Consider the following 18,215-nt stretch of genomic DNA (forward strand, 5'->3'; position numbering starts at 1 on the left):
TTTAAAGAGATTGCGTTAAGGTTGTTTGTTGGAGACGCTTGGGAGTACTTTTAGCACTAACAGTAGGAGCACTTGTAACTTGGACACTGGAAGACGTCAAAGCAACGCTAACACACGCTGAAACAGGTGCACTGGTACTAGTCTTCTTGTGTTCCACTTTCGAGTTACCGAGCACTGGCGAAGGTTGAATTAGAGAAGTGTTGCTGGATAAAGTTCCAAACTGACTCGCTGGTAAATGAAATATGGAAGAGAAGTCCTGAGCGAATTGTTCAGTAGGTGTCGGTACTGGAGATGCGTCGTACGGCACAACTATGTGTATGGGACAATCGACAGAGACGCGACGTCCACGACAGGTGCACTTATGCGACGTAATGGTTGCGATTGCGGAAAACAAGTTGTTTCGGAAGAACACAGACGTAGACCGGATGGGGGCTCAACCACGTTGGGCGGACTTCGACTGGAAATCAATCGAAAGCCCCACGCGCGCTCACTTGGTCCTACTCCTATCCTCAACTTGCTCGAACTGAGTAGCTCCCACCTGGCTCCCAGGTTTTGTTAACATGGTTGCCAGGTGGAGCCTCATGATTGGTCGAGGGTAGTCGTATACAGAAATCGCACTTGGATCAATGATCCACTGATAAATACATTTTCATGTACGCATAATTCCAACCTTTTTCCTCTTTCCTTCTAATTAGTTTCGATTTTATCAATGTTTCCTATTTGCATTAAGTGAAGATAGCTAATCACTCAAATGTAAGGATTTCTCAATACCATTCTGTGTTTTCATTGTAGTCTATTTTAATTTGCGAAGAAATTTATTTCAGAAGTACTTACGAGCTTACGAAAATTGCTGTGAGTTAATACTCCGGATAGTCGGACTAATTTCCTCGGGCTCTTGAACTTTATGGGATATGTTTATAAATACCAAAATGTACTTTCTACGTTGTGCTTATAATGCAATAGTTATTAACTGTTATACACTTATAACTACATATTTAATAATTTTCTATCAACAACATCCATTACTTATACATTTGTAATGATATATTGTAACATTCGCTCCCAGGAGCAATTATTCTATGTATTTTTAATATATAACAGTGAAAATTAATTTATATTAGAACATTTATTTTTGGCAGTCAAAGTTTTTTTTTTTTTTTTTTTTTAAGTAAACATCCCTTCTCCTAACCTCCGAGAACCATTTGCCTTGCATCGACCACCTACTTTCACTGAAGAAGTGCCAGAAACCTTCCCCCCTACTCTGGCTGAGGGAAGCACACCACCCAAGTTGAAAAACGTATTTTTTTAAAAGAAAGCAGAAAACTGGACAATGGTCATCTACTCTAAACTACGCAATTCTTCGCAACGAATTTTCTTTTAAAATAAACCAGCCACTAACACAGAGAGGTTCTAATTTTTAAATTTTCAAAGAAAGAAGAATTTTTTTGTTTTGTTTTGTTTTGAGCTCGTTGAAAAGCACTCGGGGAAGTCAGTTGGTGCAAGATCGTAGTTCTTCAAAGACACACTCAACACGAGACTCTCACTTTTTTGTGCATAAAGTGCAATATAAGAATGCGTGGCTAAGTGGATGAATAGTGGTGCTTTGCAACGGTAACCCGCGTGACAACTTAAATGGTTAAATCATACTCACTCGCTCTCGAACCTTTATATATATTTGGTCTAGGAATTAATTCGTGCGGTTTTACAAAAGATGGCGTAACTAGCTTATTGTCCCATAGTTTCGTTGATCCAAACATGCGTTGAAAACTACTGTCATTGAGCATCTTGTTTAGTATATGTCAGTTGCTTGAAGCGGAAACAACAACATTTTTTCTTCAACTGAAAATGGCGCATTTTGTGCCTGATAAAGTGTTTTTGCGGGGAGTTATTCTTCATTGCTTTAACATGAAGAAAAGTGCTACCGCAAGTCATCATATTTTAGTGGAAGTGTTTGGTGACCATGCTCTAGCTGAGCGAACGTGTCAGAAGTGGTTTGGACGGTTTAAAGGTGGTGATTTCAGCTTGGAAGACCAAAAGCAATTTGGACAGCCAAAAGAATTTGAAGATGAAGAATTGAGAGCATTGCTTGATCAGGATTCGTGTCAAACGCAGGACGAACTTGCAGAAGCATTTGGAGTTGAGCAAACAACAGTTTCCAAACGTCTCAAAGCCATAGGAATGATTCAAAAGATGTCTTATTGGGTTTCACATGAATTGAAAAGAAAGACGTTGAAAGAAGAAAAACCGTTTGCGAATTGCTGCTTCAAAGACAGAAAAGGAAGGGATTTTTGCATCGAATTGTAACTGGTGATGAGAAGTGGATTCATTACGAGAATCCTAAACGAAAAAAGGCCTGGGTGAAGCAAGGTGAACCAGGTCCTTCACAACCGAAACGAGATATTCAATGTGCAAAGGTTATGCTGTATATATGGTGGGATTTGAAACGTGTGGTGTACTATGAACTTCTGAAACTTGGTGAAACTATTAATGGACACCGCTATCGACAACAATTAATGCGTTTGAAGCAAGCTCTGGCCTGAAAGCGACTAGAATGGAATAACAGGCATAATAAACTTATTTATCAAGATGATAACGCTCGACCACATGTCGCAAAACCGGTCAAAACCTATTTGGAAAATGTCGGATGGAAAGTGTTACTCCACCCGCGATATTCACCAGACACTGCTCCGTCTGACTACTACTTGATCGATTGCATGAATAACGATTTGATTGGACAGCGGTTCACTTCTTCAGAAAATATCGAAAAATGGATCTTTGATTAGATTGCGTCAAAAGATGAGGAATTCTTTCGACACGGAATCCGTAAATTGCCTGAAAGATGGGAGAAAGTAGTGGCTAGCGATGGACAATATTTTTGTTAACGTATTCATTTACTTTGTTTTTGAAATTAAGCTTCAATTTTTATTAAAAACCGCACGAATTAATTCCTAGACCAAATATAATCTATATTTATATACGCATATAAAACCTATATCGTTCGCAATTTTTTCTAAACATTTTTTGAAACTTTTTTTTTTTTAAACGGCGCAGCAAGCAATAACATAGTGTAGTGTGTGACTAGATAAAATTATTTTCCTAAAACACTCACTAGTACTTCCTATATGAACAACCATTCGTTGCCCTAAGAAAACTTTAACTTTTATATAATTTTCATTTCGGACTTCCATTACGATTAGCACTAGTCGAACAGGTCCGGATATCATGCGTGGAAGCAGATTCACAGCATTTAACAAACATAACCATAGTCATATAAATTCCAAATCTCAGTTCCAAAAAATTAGTTTATTTCAATTATTAGGATACAAGAACTATATTACAGCTATCTGTTTTAAACGATCCGGATTATAGGATTCACCAGTTTCTTAGCACCATTTTTACTTCCTACAGCAAGTACCTTGATTATTTCATTTACTATAAAGAATTCGACGTATATACTTCAATTATTTATAATATTTAACTCATTCATTACTTTAAAACAGCTACGTATTGGTACATGACTGCTGAGCTTTGTATAACAATGGCTAAGAATACGTATTTAAAAACATCCATCTCGTAGTTTGAACATAAGCTGTAATATTAGCCTTCTATATTCAAGAAAATCCATATTATTTAATAAAATAGTCATTTCATACAAACTATAACTTAATAATTTTGCATTGGGAATCATCTGGGATACGGAAGTAGGCGGTGCTAGGCTCTTAGCAATTCATATTATGGTACATTTCAACGATATTCCACAAACACGTCTTACCATTTATATTTAGTTACTGCACAAAATAATATAATTTTCAATATTTTATTGCAGTTTGATTAATTAGCACTTAAAACTTGGCTTTAAACGTCAAATTAATTCGATTTTACGTTTATCAACTTTCACTGTTTATTTTGTATATCCATCAATCGATCAATCATAAGAAAAAGATAAAAATGCATATATACAGAATTTAAAGCACTTTCCGCCCAGTGATTCATTTAGTATCCCAGCTATAATAGAAACTATAATTCAAAGACTCGTTTTAATAAAGTTTGAGTTGAAAATTGATTATAACATTTAAAAATTATTAACAGCAATCTTAAAATGAAATGAACAAGTATTTACAATAAAATAAAACAATCAAATAATAATAATGTAGACCAAACAAATCAGATTTGTAACGATCGTTTTTCATATCGTTACAATTCCCCGGCTTCACCGGAAAAATTTTATGGTCTTGATAGAGCAACATAAAATTTTCACCTTCTACTATTCATAGTTTTCTTACATTCATTTCCTTTGATCTCTCAAGACTAAATAAACTAATAGAAATTACAAACTAAACAACAATTTTAAAAACAGTAGCATTAATAACATAGAATTCACTTTTTACAAGCTTTTTTATTTTACGATATTTTACGTCACCTTTCAATTTATTTCGTTTCTTCCCCGTAGATTGTCTTCCTTTTAATTGCTTTGACTTCTTTCTGTTATATTTCCGCATACTGTTTTCATGTGACTTCTTTACTTTCCTCTTCCGATGTTTCCACTGTCTTCTTTCATCTGAAATTATTCCTTTCATCCTTTTGTACTTCCTTGTCTCTTCTTTGAACTTCTTTCGTGTCTTCTTTTGATTTCTGAGTTCTCTTCTTTTCCTTTTTCTACGCTTCCGATTTCTGATCATGATTTCTATCAGTGTCTTTCTTCTTTTTCTGCTTCTTCTCTCGTTTTCCTTTTTCTTCTTTCTTTTCCTCCAACACTTATTTTTACATATTATCATATAACTTCTTTTCTCCAATTGTTGTATTGCGTTTTGTTCTTTGTGTTGTTTTATCTTCTTATAAGGTCTTTCGACTACTCCATTTGATGTTTTCGTACTTTTACGTGATACAGCTTTAACATGCGTACTTTCATCATATACTGTCTTATCTTCAATTACATTTGTTGTCCATCGGACAGTGTTCGTCACAATAGCTCCTATTAATCCATCACAAGTTTGATCCTTTTGACCACTCACTTCTTCACTCAGTTGGTTAAAACGGATATCGATAATTGGTATTTCAGTTCTCAAATCATCCTTCAACTCTTGTCTGCAGTTAGTAAGTTCCTGTTCAGTCTCAATCATGCATTGGGAATCATCTGGGATACGGAGGTAGGCGGTGCTAGGCTCTTAGCAATTCATATTATGGTACATTTCAACGATATTCCACAAACACGTCTTACCATTTATATTTAGTTACTGCACAAAATAATATAATTTTCAATATTTTATTGCAGTTTGATTAATTAGCACTTAAAACTTGGCTTTAAACGTCAAATTAATTCGATTTTACGTTTATCAACTTTCACTGTTTATTTTGTATATCCATCAATCGATCAATCATAAGAAAAAGATAAAAATGCATATATACAGAATTTAAAGCACTTTCCGCCCAGTGATTCATTTAGTATCCCAGCTATAATAGAAACTATAATTCAAAGACTCGTTTTAATAAAGTTTGAGTTGAAAATTGATTATAACATTTAAAAATTATTAACAGCAATCTTAAAATGAAATGAACAAGTACTTACAATAAAATAAAACAATCAAATAATAATAATGTAGACCAAACAAATCAGATTTGTAACGATCGTTTTTCATATCGTTACAAGTGGCAAAGTTACATTCCCACTACAAGTAGTGAGACAAGTGCCTGACGGAGAAACTCAGTGAAGGTGGGCATTGCAATTCAATCGATTATTTTTTTAAGAAAATAAAGAAAGACTAGATGGCCAGTAGGAGATTCAAGTATTGGGGTGCAAAACTTTCCAAGAATCCTAGTCTCAAGAGGAGGTAGCTTGACGATCAGAAGAGACTCATCGGCCAGAGATGCAGCCGTCGGGTTATGAAGGAAGGACTTCCATGATCCACTGTGGAGTTAATAGCAGGAGCGACATCGCATGCAGTGTAATGCGGTGGATTCGTGTCAATGAGGAGGTAAATACATCTATAGTGGACGATGCAAAGATGCAAGGCAACAGCGAAAAGGTAGGAGAAGTTTTAAACATTTTTCTCCCTTGTCACAATTCAAAGCCGGAGTATTTTGGCCGATCCCATCCGCTCATCTATAAACTCTGTTTAGCATCAGGTCGGAATAATGATCACCATTCAAATTTTCTGTCGTTGGAAGGAATGAACGATTTATAAACTTTATCTTTTTCAAAGAAAATTTACATATGATAGCCACTAATAGCCAGGATGAGTTTTCTACATTTTATTATTATTATTATCATCATGACCATGCAGAATATAATTGGAGTTTCTGCTACGATCAATTAACGTAATGGCATATATTTAGAAATGTAATTATATCTTAATGTAAAGAAGTTACCAAATAACCAGGGGTTTATATCTCAAGTCAGCATTGCAACATTTTTACTGTAACATAAATTTATCAATTGTACTTGTATTCGTTTTAATAATTCAGTGTTGCAAAAATATCAAATCTAAATTATTGAATGTGCATTACTTGCAAAGAGAAAAGTTCTCACCTTTTACGAAAGTATGTAATTGTAGACTCAATATCTTAAGCATTACTGTTCCTAAAAATATGGTAAATGGTCAACAACATATATATAAAAGTTATATAAGCCATGAATAAGAGTAGTGTTGGATGACTAACATGTTATAAGAACAATAATATGTAGTTTGAAGTTGCTACGTCCAAGCGTAGTGTATTAGACCAAGTGATAAAGGACGAATAAGGAAAATGAAAGATATATTAAGGCATCAAATTATTAATTACTATATGACACGCATTAGATTAGCTTAGATTAGAAATCTTAGGATTAGCCATATCTCTTGAGAAAGAATTAGTAAGAAAAACAAATATTATTCAGGTTAATTATCGTTTCTACGAAAATAAATATTTTTTTAACGGATCTAAAAATTCAAATGTCGACATTCCATGGAGTACTTGGCCAAATACTCGTTTAACCACCCTAATTATCAGCATGAATATTTGTTTAAATATATATATTCTGTGTATGTGTAAATGTGTATAATAGTACCGTATATTATTATTATAGAAATAATTGAAATCATTAAATGTCTTGTCTTGAGGTGATTTATTATTTTTTTTTAATGCTGAATATGTATATAAATTTGCTTATATGATTACTATATAGACCCATGCGTAAACAATAAGGTTTTAGAAGTGCACGTCTGTCCTATCTTCTTTTCTATATTTTTTTGTGATTGTTCTCATCTTGCTAGCAAGTCAAAACCTATTTTTTTAAAATTCAAAATTACCTAATTATCTCTTGATAACTCACCCCTTTCTACTTTCGTCAATTTCTTTTTATGATTCTCCTTAATTGATATCATTTGTGCTTAATGAGTACTTTTATATTTGCTAAAACGATCATTTCGCTATTGTGTTAAGTTAAACAAATCATAAAAACAGAGGATTGGGTTCATTTTTTTTAATGTAATTGTCCTAAACTGTCAAAGTAATAGTCTCCTAGAAGTACTCTGATTTTGTTGTACGTTATGAAAAGAATAACAAAAATAGTAAAACTACAAACTGGAAGCCGAAATCCTTCAGATTTCGTCAATAGAACCTAATTTAGCATCAGAATAATATTATAATCAGTATAGAAGGATCAGGTTACTGAAATATTCTTATTTGAAAGGATTGGAAACATTTGTTTAATTCCTTTTTTATTAAAAAAAATCTTCGAGTTCCGTCATTGTTATTTTGTTAAATTTATGATTTTTTAAAATTCATTTTTAAATTCTTAAAAATAAATTTTATCACTGTTACCTAAATTTCGTGTAACTGTTGTCATTTGTTGCATTGCCATTTTAACTTTCTACCCTCTCCAAACTTTGGTAGATCATTTTTTTATTGTTGCACCAACATAGTGAGAGACAAGCTGAGCTGGCCGTTTCAGGTTTAACAATCTAATTTATTCTTCTTCATTTATTTATTTTTTTTTTATCATTTAATTCACTCAGCAATTTTTTTTATTCACTTGCTGCGTGTGAGATAGTCAGCACAGCCCGTCTCTTGAGTACCAGACTACTATGTCATATTTCTTTCAGCTTTGCAGCATGTGGATATTCTGCGAAATTAACCTGCGATTTCTATACCTAATGTTCGTACTTTTTCCTAGCGCTCTGGTTACACCGTTTTCGGGAAAAAGTAAGAGTAAATATTAGTTAACATTATCACTCTTACTTTCTCTTTTATCTTTCGGAAAACAATAATAAATTTTAGACTTGGAGACCTGGAGTTCGAACCCCGTGGCGTTAACTTCAGCTCTCCATGAGCTACGTGCATCTCGGCATAATAATTAACGCATCCATTCTCAGGAATCGAATTCAAATTTATCTCATCATAAATTTGATTCCCCGTATTGTCTCTTTTTACAATATTAATGTTGATAAGTTTATTATTATTTATTTTCATTTCAAAATTATTCTCAGTAAAAACGAGACAGCAATTTGCGAACAGCATTTATGGTATATGAGTTCAAATAAAATTTTCTCTCTCTTTAATCATTCTTTGAGCCAAATTTTAGTATACTTTTTCAATGTCAGTACGAAATGTTCAAAGTATTATGAAACAAGAACCATTCAAATAAGAATGTAAAAATATTTTGTAATGGAATCCGGCTTTTGAAATAGAGAGAACAAAAACTTCTAAGAGTCGGAGAGTGCCATGGGAACACTCCTCTCCAAAAATACGTAACAAAAACTGAATTTCTTTATTTAATAATTCGCAGTAAAATTAAAGAAAAGGACACAGTTAGAATTTGGATTTAAATTACCTTAAAATAATAATCATTTGTTTCCAGTACTGTGAAAGTAACGATGTTTTTGTGTAATTCCTGTTTTAATGTTGACATCTTCACACCTTTACTGTAGGAAAAAAAATATCGTAGATGGGATCTGTCATCTTTACACTTTTACTACAGGAAAAAAAAAAATCGTAAATGAAATCTCAGTCATGTTCATATGTTGCTGTTCTGTATCTTGTTTGTCGCCAATATCCTTCGGTTTTGGACCTAGGGAAGCAAGCATGTTCCTTCTTGTTGATTATTCATTATCATGTGTTACATTGAATGAAGGAAGCTGATCCAAGGATCAAGCATGTTTCAGATGTTAATACGAGTTTGAAACATACTGCACATTGATACTAAAATATCAATTGCGTGGCGTAATCGGTAGAGCATTCACTTACAACGCCAAAGTTTCTGCCTTCAAACCATGGCTGCGCGATACTGGTTTTGATGTAAACAAAACATCGAAAAAATGAAATGAAATCTTTGAGTTTTACGTCCCACGGTTATGCCGGTTAGGCTAAAGGAGACGGTGATGATGAGTGATGAATGAAATGGTGGAATGAAGAAAGTGGGAGGAAACGGGAGAACCCCGAGAAAACCCACGCACACGGTGTTTGTCCACCACAAAGTTCACTTGGCGGGGGCTGGGATCGAACCCGGGACCCCAAGCACCAGAGGTGAACGCAAACAAAACATCGAGTGGGGGGGTGTTCTCGAGGTTCTCCAATTATTTCCCCTATTCTCATTCTTTTCGTTGTTACAACATTAACTGCGTAATTACTATCTCGTTTTGTTACGTTAAACTAATGATTTAATGCAATGGTTCCCAATCCTTTCTAACTGACGAGACACTTCATTGAATGTCAACATCATCACACGCTAGTTGGATTTTCATTGATAACAATATAAATTATTGTAGTGTAAGACGGATTTTCATTGATAACAATATAAATTATTGTAGTGTAAGACTATGTATCTATAAAGTCTACTAAATATTGTTGCTGCCATTCGGAGCGTTGTGTTTACAATCTATCTCAAAATTGGTGTTAACTAATTATTAAATGCTTCATGATTTTTAAATTCTAAAATTTCGCTACACACCGGTTGGGAACCACTGATTTAATGTGGAGTACAAATGTTAAGCAACGAGCTCCCGTCTCAATAACAGTAAAGCGCCTTTGAGAAATGTGATATTACGAATTTGCAAATATTAGCTTCTTTCACCCATATAAATCATGTTCCGGGACAAGATTTTATCTTTCTCAGGATATGTCATTAATATAAAACAGCCAGGTTTATGTATTATCTGTCATAATAGAAAATGCATGTGTTACGAGGAATAGTATCTCTCGCCCACTTAAAGCATGGGAAGATTTGAGAAAATCAATTCGCTTAATAATGTAATTGACCTTATTAAAACTGCTAAGCTGTGGATTCCCGTAAAATAGCAAGATATGTTACGTATGCAAATGCAGGTTATACAATACGCAACCTTACAAATGGTGTAAAAGCACAACAGAAACCTAAATATCACTTCTGTGTTTATAGTTAACAGAAATACAACACATGAGTATGTGGCGTAGTGCGTAACGTTCTTATCTACCAATTAGCTGATCCATGTTCGAATCTTCATCAAGTATACTTTCTTCTTTTGTCGAAGGAACAGCTGTTTAATGCACCATTGGCATTTTAGATGTAGTTTCACTTTTTATTTATTTATTTAATAACATAAGGCTACAAGTATGATTCTAGATCAAAAGTAAAGGTGTTCTAGATTGTTGTCCATCAATAAAATAAGATACAAGTTTACATCAGAAACTAAATATAAGGTGTTTCAAAACAACACCGACAACGTTTGAGAGGTGATACCTGACACCAAGATAAGACGAAAAATATAGACCAACCTGGGTGCACAAATGCCTCCTTTCGGAGTTACAGGCTGCCGAAAACATGAAAAAAAAAAAAAAAAAAAAAAAGAAAGAAAAATTTTAAAGGTCCATAGCTGCAATATTATGGGATCTACCGTGGTCGAGTCAAGACTGGATAGGGCACTTACTAGTTCCTAAAAGTCTTGACCCGATTACGGTAGGTCCTATAGTATTGGAACTATGGAGCTTTAATTTTTTTTTCTTCATATTTCATGTTTTCGGCAGCCTATAACTCCGAAAGGAAGCACTTATGGTCTCATATTGGTCTATACTTTTCGTTTTATCTTGTCGTCAGGAATCACCTCCCAAACGTTGTCGGTGTTGTTTTGAAACATCGTGTATACACGTAATTGAAACGAAAGTAGCAAGTGTCCACCGATTGACTCAACCAACATTTGTCTTTCTGTCCGTCTGTTTGCTTTTTCACCAACTTCCGTAAAACGATTTTAATGAAACTTCATATATGCCTTCCTCTAATCTTTGAAAATAACCTTATTGTTTGATGTTGCAAAAATCTATCAAAAATAAGGGAATAAAATTCTCCCACATATAGTGGTAGGAACTACGTAAACATGGTTTAAATTCTATAGAACGTAGTGCATACTTTCTTTAGGATATCCTAATCATCCCCAATGGTTGCAGTTGAAACCGATCAAGGTTAAGTTGGTAAAAAGATGTTTCCCAAAAGTTTGAAGTTTCATTATTGAAATAATATGATGCTAAGAAAATAATTAACTTTATAACCGTTATTCGATTTTCATGCGATATGATGTATATTTCTTTTAGGCTTCCGAATCACCTCACTGCATAGGAAAGTGAACGTAAAGGATGAATCCCCAGTGAATATATATATATATATATATATATATATATATATATATATGAGAGAGAGAAGAAAAATGCGTAAAAATATAAGTGTTTTTTAAGCGGTATCGCATCACAGTTTGCGATGCAAAAACATAGAAATGCGATACAAATTGAAACAGCAAGCTGAAAAATATTATATTATTTGAAGAAACTTTTCTTTGAAAGGTCGGTTGCTGGAAAAATAAAGCATCGACTTTGAGTTACAAAACAGTTTTCTACTCTGTCTTTCCTTCCATTTGTTGGTTTCTTGCTAGTGGATCATCCTTCCAGACATTCTCAGGTTCGGGTTATTCTATCCTTGTGTCTGAGTGTGTAGTAAAAAAAAGGTCTTTTCAAGGAAAGGAGCATTGGCAGCAGAGAAAACAAGTTCAAACTATATTGCACCTAGCCGATATATGGTGTAGGATGAATGGGGCTTACATATGGTTAGTAAAACGCAGAAGTGCATTTTATTTTCCATGTTCATTAAGCTTGTAATGAACTGATCAACTGTTTTGGATTTACCAAAATTCTTTATTTTTATTGCTGAGTAACTATAGATAATAATAATAGATTCATAAAAAAACGTCTTTTATGAATCTATAATTACTTATTATAGTACAGAAAATGCGATAGAAAATTTACAAATTGCGATACAAATTGAAATTGCAATTTGTTACACAAAATGTAAATTGTAAAAGAATGCTGATATATAATATTTGATTTTGTAGCAACATAGCGCATGTAGAAGTCTGCGCGGATGCGGATATATCCACGGATATCCGCATGAAAATGGATATCTGTGGATACCGGATATGGTTTCCTACATCTTTTCCCTACCTAAAAAAACGCTATGAAATTTATGATGATGGTGGAAAGAGCATTAAGAACAGTTTGTTTTCAATTAAAAATTTTAAAACAGGTTGAAAAAGAACTAAATCAAAATAGATGTGTTTGAAGCTTGTGACTAAATGACAGCAAAAGGACAAGAAATGACACGAGCGAGTTGTCCTTTTATTGCTCTTTTTCAATATTTTTAGCAGCCGTTTTGTAGGTGAATGAGATCTCTGACCTAAACAGCAAAACGACAGGCCCCTTCGCTACTCTTCAAGTACCACTATTTACTGTAAAAAGAAAAGAAAAATAAGAATTGCCGCCAAAGCCCCTCTGATAAAGCTGAAAATTTTCAGACCATTGGCTTGAAGATGATGAAATGTGTTCAAATAAAGTTTTTTCCAGCCTAGGAGGTCAGGTTCTTCCTATTGATCGTTTATTAATTTCTAATTTGTTTCTGCACGGTTTATATTGCATTTTATTTAGCGTAGTTGGTATTTGATCACGAGGAAACTGATATCGTGTATTGTTTTGTTTGATTCAGAAAATTACAAGAGATAGCTATTTAAAATGTGTTTTAAAATATTTTCGAAATCATGACTCTTATAAAATATTAAGTTGTATATATTTGCTTCCTCATTATCTGCGGATGCGGATAGAGATGCTACCACCAAATTTGACACCAAGAGATGTTGCTAGCATGCGGGTAATTTCCAGGCGAATGCTTCGGAGGAAGAACCAATGTTTGTAAAAAGTTGAGCTATTAACTCCAAATTACCGTATTAAATAAATACAGCAATAATTTAAGTAAGAGGGTCGTTCCGAAATTAATGCCTTCCTACTTTGTGTTGACTTTGTATGTCCGTGCCAGTGCTAATGCTTGAACCTTTCTCTTTTATTTGCAGCTGGTCCCGTTGTTCTGCGGCAGTTGGCGCCAGCATAGGAGTGTTCCAAAATGGAGCCTGATATGGATGTGCGTATAAAACAACGATGTGTGATTGAATTCCTCACTGCTGAAGTAATTGCGCCGATTGAAATCCATCGACGCATGGTAAATGTTTATGAAGACGACACAGTAGACGTGAGCAATGTGAGGTGATGGATACGGCATTTTTAAGGTGGTTAAAGGAGTATTCATGACAAGCCACGGCCCGGTCGACCCTGCACAGCTGTCATCCCTCGCAATGAAGAGCGTCTTGATCAACTCATCCGTGCTGATTGCCGGATAACGACCAGAGAATTGTGTACAAAGCTGAATGTCGGCTGTAGTGCCTCGGAAAAAATGCTGGAACATCTTGGTTATCGCAAAGTCTGTGTGAGATGGGTGCCGCGGATGCTTACAGAAGATCACAAAACTCAGCGAATGGAAATTTGTCGGGATCTGCTGGACCAATACGAAGCTGAACGTGACAATTTTCTGGATAGCATCGTCGCTAGAGATGAGGCCTCAGCTGGTTCCGATTTTTACAAGCGCGGCATGTAGGCTATGGTTGATCGTTGGCAGAAGTGCATAACAAATGGTGGGAATTATGAAAAAATGACAGTCTGTAGCTGAAATATTGTTTTGTTTAGCTGTGTTATTATTATTTATGTATCTCCATTAGTTTCCATGAAAAAAAAAAAATAATAATAATAATAGGAGGCATTACTTTCGGAACGACCCTCATACTAATATCCAAGTAGCACACTGGTTCCAAAGCTTCTGTCTTCCAGATATTTGAGAAATAACCTTTCTCAATCAATGTTCAATGTTGAGAGATTGTTGAGGAACGGCTGGACATACTGCTGAAAGAATCATGGCGTTTTCCTAGAAACATATGTGACATACCATGTTGAATAGTCCCGTTTAATAATCTAAAATAGGAAGATAAATAAGGAAAGAAGAGTAATTATTGTGTTAATGTGTACAGGAATATTTTATTGAATAACATTGTATAAAAATTTATTAACTATACAGTAACTATCTACATTGTTTTCTTTGGTCTCACAAAAACTCGTTTTCGTTTCATCTTCTTTCGCGCTAGTTCCATCTGATGCAGTTCTGAATGTACTTCTGCAAATATTTGCTGTTGTTCCTCTTCGGGTATCGTAGCCCTGTAAATAACAAACATTAATCCATTTGCATGAAATTATTTCTTCCAATCATATTCACAATACAAAATAGAAGTATTTGCAAACATATATATTTGTACTAGTACAGTCCGCTGGTGTACTGGCTAGTTCACACCTTTGATGAAGGGGATCCCGTGTGCATTTCTGGTGGGAGAAGCTTGGAATTTGAATGCGTTACAGTGGTTTGGACTCTATCTTAAACTGTAAGTCCATCTCTCATATAGCCTTGGTGCTGAAGGGGACGCTGAACCTCACTCAATTAAGAAGTATGGCTTCGAATATTACGGACTTTTGAGTGGGTTACATTTGTACCCTTTCCGACTTTAATTATAGTTATAACTAAATAAGTAAATTTATATGACAAGTTTAGTGTGTGAAAGAAAGGGATCACAGCTTTGTTGAATAGCAACAAAACGGGCATCCCTGCTGCTCCTGGGCCATTGAATAATGGGTATCGTATGTAACGGAGGCTCGGGTTTATCCCTTATTCGGGCCAAAAAGTGCGTTTCTCGTTGCGATATCAGAACCCATCGTCTCACAGAACGACAATAAGGGAAGTACAATGATCAACCGCAATCGTAAATCGAATAACTGTTAAGATTTACATCTGGTAAGGAAGCATAAGGCTCGAGTTTTTATGCTCTACCTTCACGTTTATGAAGAGGAAGATGACAAAATGAATGAAATGAAATCTTTGAGTTTCACGTCCAACGTTTATGCCAGGTAGGCTAAGGTGATGATGAGAAATGAATGAAATGATAGGATGAAGAAAGTGGAAGGAAATGGGAGAACCCCGAGGAAACTCTCGCACATGGTCTTTGTCCAGCACGAAGTTTACTTCGCGCGAGCTGGGATTGAACCAGGGACCCCATACACCAGAGGTGAACGATCTACCACTGAGCCACCGCGGCCCCAGAAAGATGAACAATCGAAAATTGTAAATAAGCCATCTTGCACGAGACAGGTGGAAGTTTGTAGTGGGATCCGGTAACTTGGAGATCCTGTATCCCAAAGGAGAGGTGAGCTTACTCTATAACGCTCGGGTGCCAACATTGCTTATGCGGGTGACTCCTTGCTCGCCAGGGAAGTTCTCTCAACCAGTTGGTATATGTGGAGACACTCACGAACCGTGAGGATCCGGTCAAGCTTAATCCATCATCCACTGTGGAGGGTTCTGAGAAGTGCAAGGTATAAAAAGAAGGAAAATATTGATGCAAACACTGTAAACATGTAAGTCGTAAGGCAGTCTGTCAAGGTAGACTGTTTACTCATTTTCCACAACGGGTAAATCACAAGTGAGGTAGACGCTCAGCTACAGTCATGATGTATTCTCCATGGATTTTTATGGGTTCCCGTTGTTCAGACGAGCGTTGGACAGCTGCACACACTTCTCAGACTTTGGAAACTTTGTCAATAGAAATGGAACAGCCTTGATCAAATTGTGCTCCAACGCAGTCTTCTTCAGTAGAAACTGAGATGCAAGGTAATATAACAGACAGGCCTTGAATAACCGCTGGTGGCGTTGATATTTCTCAAGCTGGTAGGGTATCAAATTTGTTACCAAAAACTTGAAACAACCTTCTGTACTCCATTATCTGGATAATCAGCATTTAAGTCTCTCATTCCAAAATTCTAGTGTTCAAATTTAAGATTATTCTAATGTACATTCCCTAAGATTAATACTACATTTTGTAAAATTCCTAAGATTGTAGTTTGAGTGCACAAAACAATTTTTAATTAGAAAGACTTCTAACGTGATTTTGTGAGACTTCAAAACCAGGGTGGATTGATTTAAATCAGTCTGATTTAAATCACGATTTAAATCAAGATTTAAATCACTTGATTTTTTTAATAAAAATCGTTGATTTAAATCGAATTCCTAAATAAATTAATTTAAAATGAAAATAAGTAAAATCCCGTTTCTGTTCTGTTATTTCGATTATGGAAGTTAATAATCATAATACAATGAGACTCAAATGTACAGTATAGTATGAAAACAAGTGTCATGCAGAGGATGATTAGGGAAAATCCCGTTTTGAACAGGTAACGGAGCAATCCTTCTTTCTTCTTTTCGTAACATTGGGTTTGGGTTTTAAAATCATTAACTATTCCAACGGGGAAATCACCATTGACATTTAAGACAAAAATTCTTTTTTGTGCATGTCTGTTTGTTTGTCCTCAGATAATAGGGCGTATTTAGAGGGGTCCTATCCCCCCTTTTTTTGTTAATTTTATAACTTCAGGCGAAATTTATGTATTTCATGCCGCAAGCTGGTTCTGAGTTTTTAAAAATAGGCCCCTGCCAAATATCAGTAACTTTTGTGAAAAAAAGGTGTCTTTTTGATAAACGTTGCTGTACTTTTTCCTTAATGCTTGACCTTTTAAATTATATCACCTATTTTTAGGTGATATAGTAGAATCTTCATTATTCAATTTAAAAAGTACCAATAAGGCTTTTTACTTCGTTTTCTGTAAGGCTGGAGGCATTTTAGAACACGTTACATATGCTTTCACGCAGGGTTGGCTGGTTTAAACCATGCAAAAAACGAAAAATGTTTGTAAAAGTGTAAGTTTTCGTAAAATTTTCAACACACACATTAGTGGGTTATCACATGTCACTCCCGCATATTATTCCTATTATATTCAAATTTAAATTCCCCATTCATTACTCAAAGAAATTAGCCCTATACTACAAAAGCAAATTTTTTATAAGGTTATGAATGTTTCTTTTGTGATTTTTTAAATAGTTTGTTATTATTGTTATGCAATTGCAATCAAAAGAAAATTCTAAATATTGTATCGTTTTAGTAATGTTTACTATTGATAATATACATCAAAATATCGTACTTTGGGGAAGGGGGGTCATACAAACCCCCCGAGAGGCATTTACTGAAATCAGAAATATCTTTGGTATCTATTTATGTATAAATGGATCAGAGCCAAAGTCGACTCAAATAATTCTTATTTTTATTCACTTTTCTTACTGGTATGCAAAAGTCGTATTTCTTTAACTTGGACTAATCAAAGTCGTAGTGAACTAATTTGGACTAAATTAGTTCTGTACTCTCCAGTATTTTGAAACTGTCCATATGTAATTCTGTATAATGGTTTCAATTGTGCAACTGTTTATCTTTTTGTCCTTCTGAAATGACTCTTGACAATTAGACAATTATATTAAAAGTATGTAAAGATCAGCACAACGTATCAGGAGTCCTTCGTGAGTGAGTCGGCAGACGTATCGCATTTGTGGCCAATTAGTCCAGTTTTCAAGTTCAAATGGAGGACAATTTGTTTCGGATGTAAGAGACGAGAAACGGTTTGGACTCCGCTTTAAGCTTATGTGATCCGTTCCAGCACAACCCGGTTGTTGCATAATAACACCAAAGTGAAACAAACTTATTTCTGTTCATATGTGATATAAATACATAGAGTAAATTATTTAATTTAAAAAAAAAAAACTGGTTTAAACCAAAAAACCAGGTTTAAACAAAAAAAAACTGATTTTTTGGTGGTTTTTTTTTTTCAATAAAAACCATGGTTTTTGCCAACCCTGCCACGCCTTTCTGCGTTGAGGCATAGTGTGTGATGACGTCATAAATTTAAAAAGATATTTTTTGTTATGGGTGGTATTATTATTATTATTATTATTATTATTATTATTATTATTATTA

The 18,215-nt window shown here is 34.7% G+C and overlaps 1 protein-coding gene across 1 annotated transcript in view; it reads right to left on the reverse strand.

Annotated features, from left to right (window-relative positions):
• Positions 1-14,321: 14,321 nt before the first annotated feature.
• Positions 14,322-18,215, reverse strand: part of mRpL19 (mitochondrial ribosomal protein L19) — a 37,738-nt gene continuing 33,844 nt past the window's right edge. The window contains exon 6 of the mRNA XM_081727281.1: positions 14,322-14,526. Coding sequence (XP_081583407.1) covers positions 14,397-14,526 — 130 coding nt within the window. The 3' untranslated portion in view covers positions 14,322-14,396. The remainder of the gene's footprint in view (positions 14,527-18,215) is intronic.

The sequence above is a fragment of the Thermobia domestica genome, chromosome 1, assembly GCF_964235325.1.
Source record: "Thermobia domestica chromosome 1, izTheDome1.hap1.1, whole genome shotgun sequence".
NCBI lineage: Eukaryota > Metazoa > Arthropoda > Insecta > Zygentoma > Lepismatidae > Thermobia > Thermobia domestica.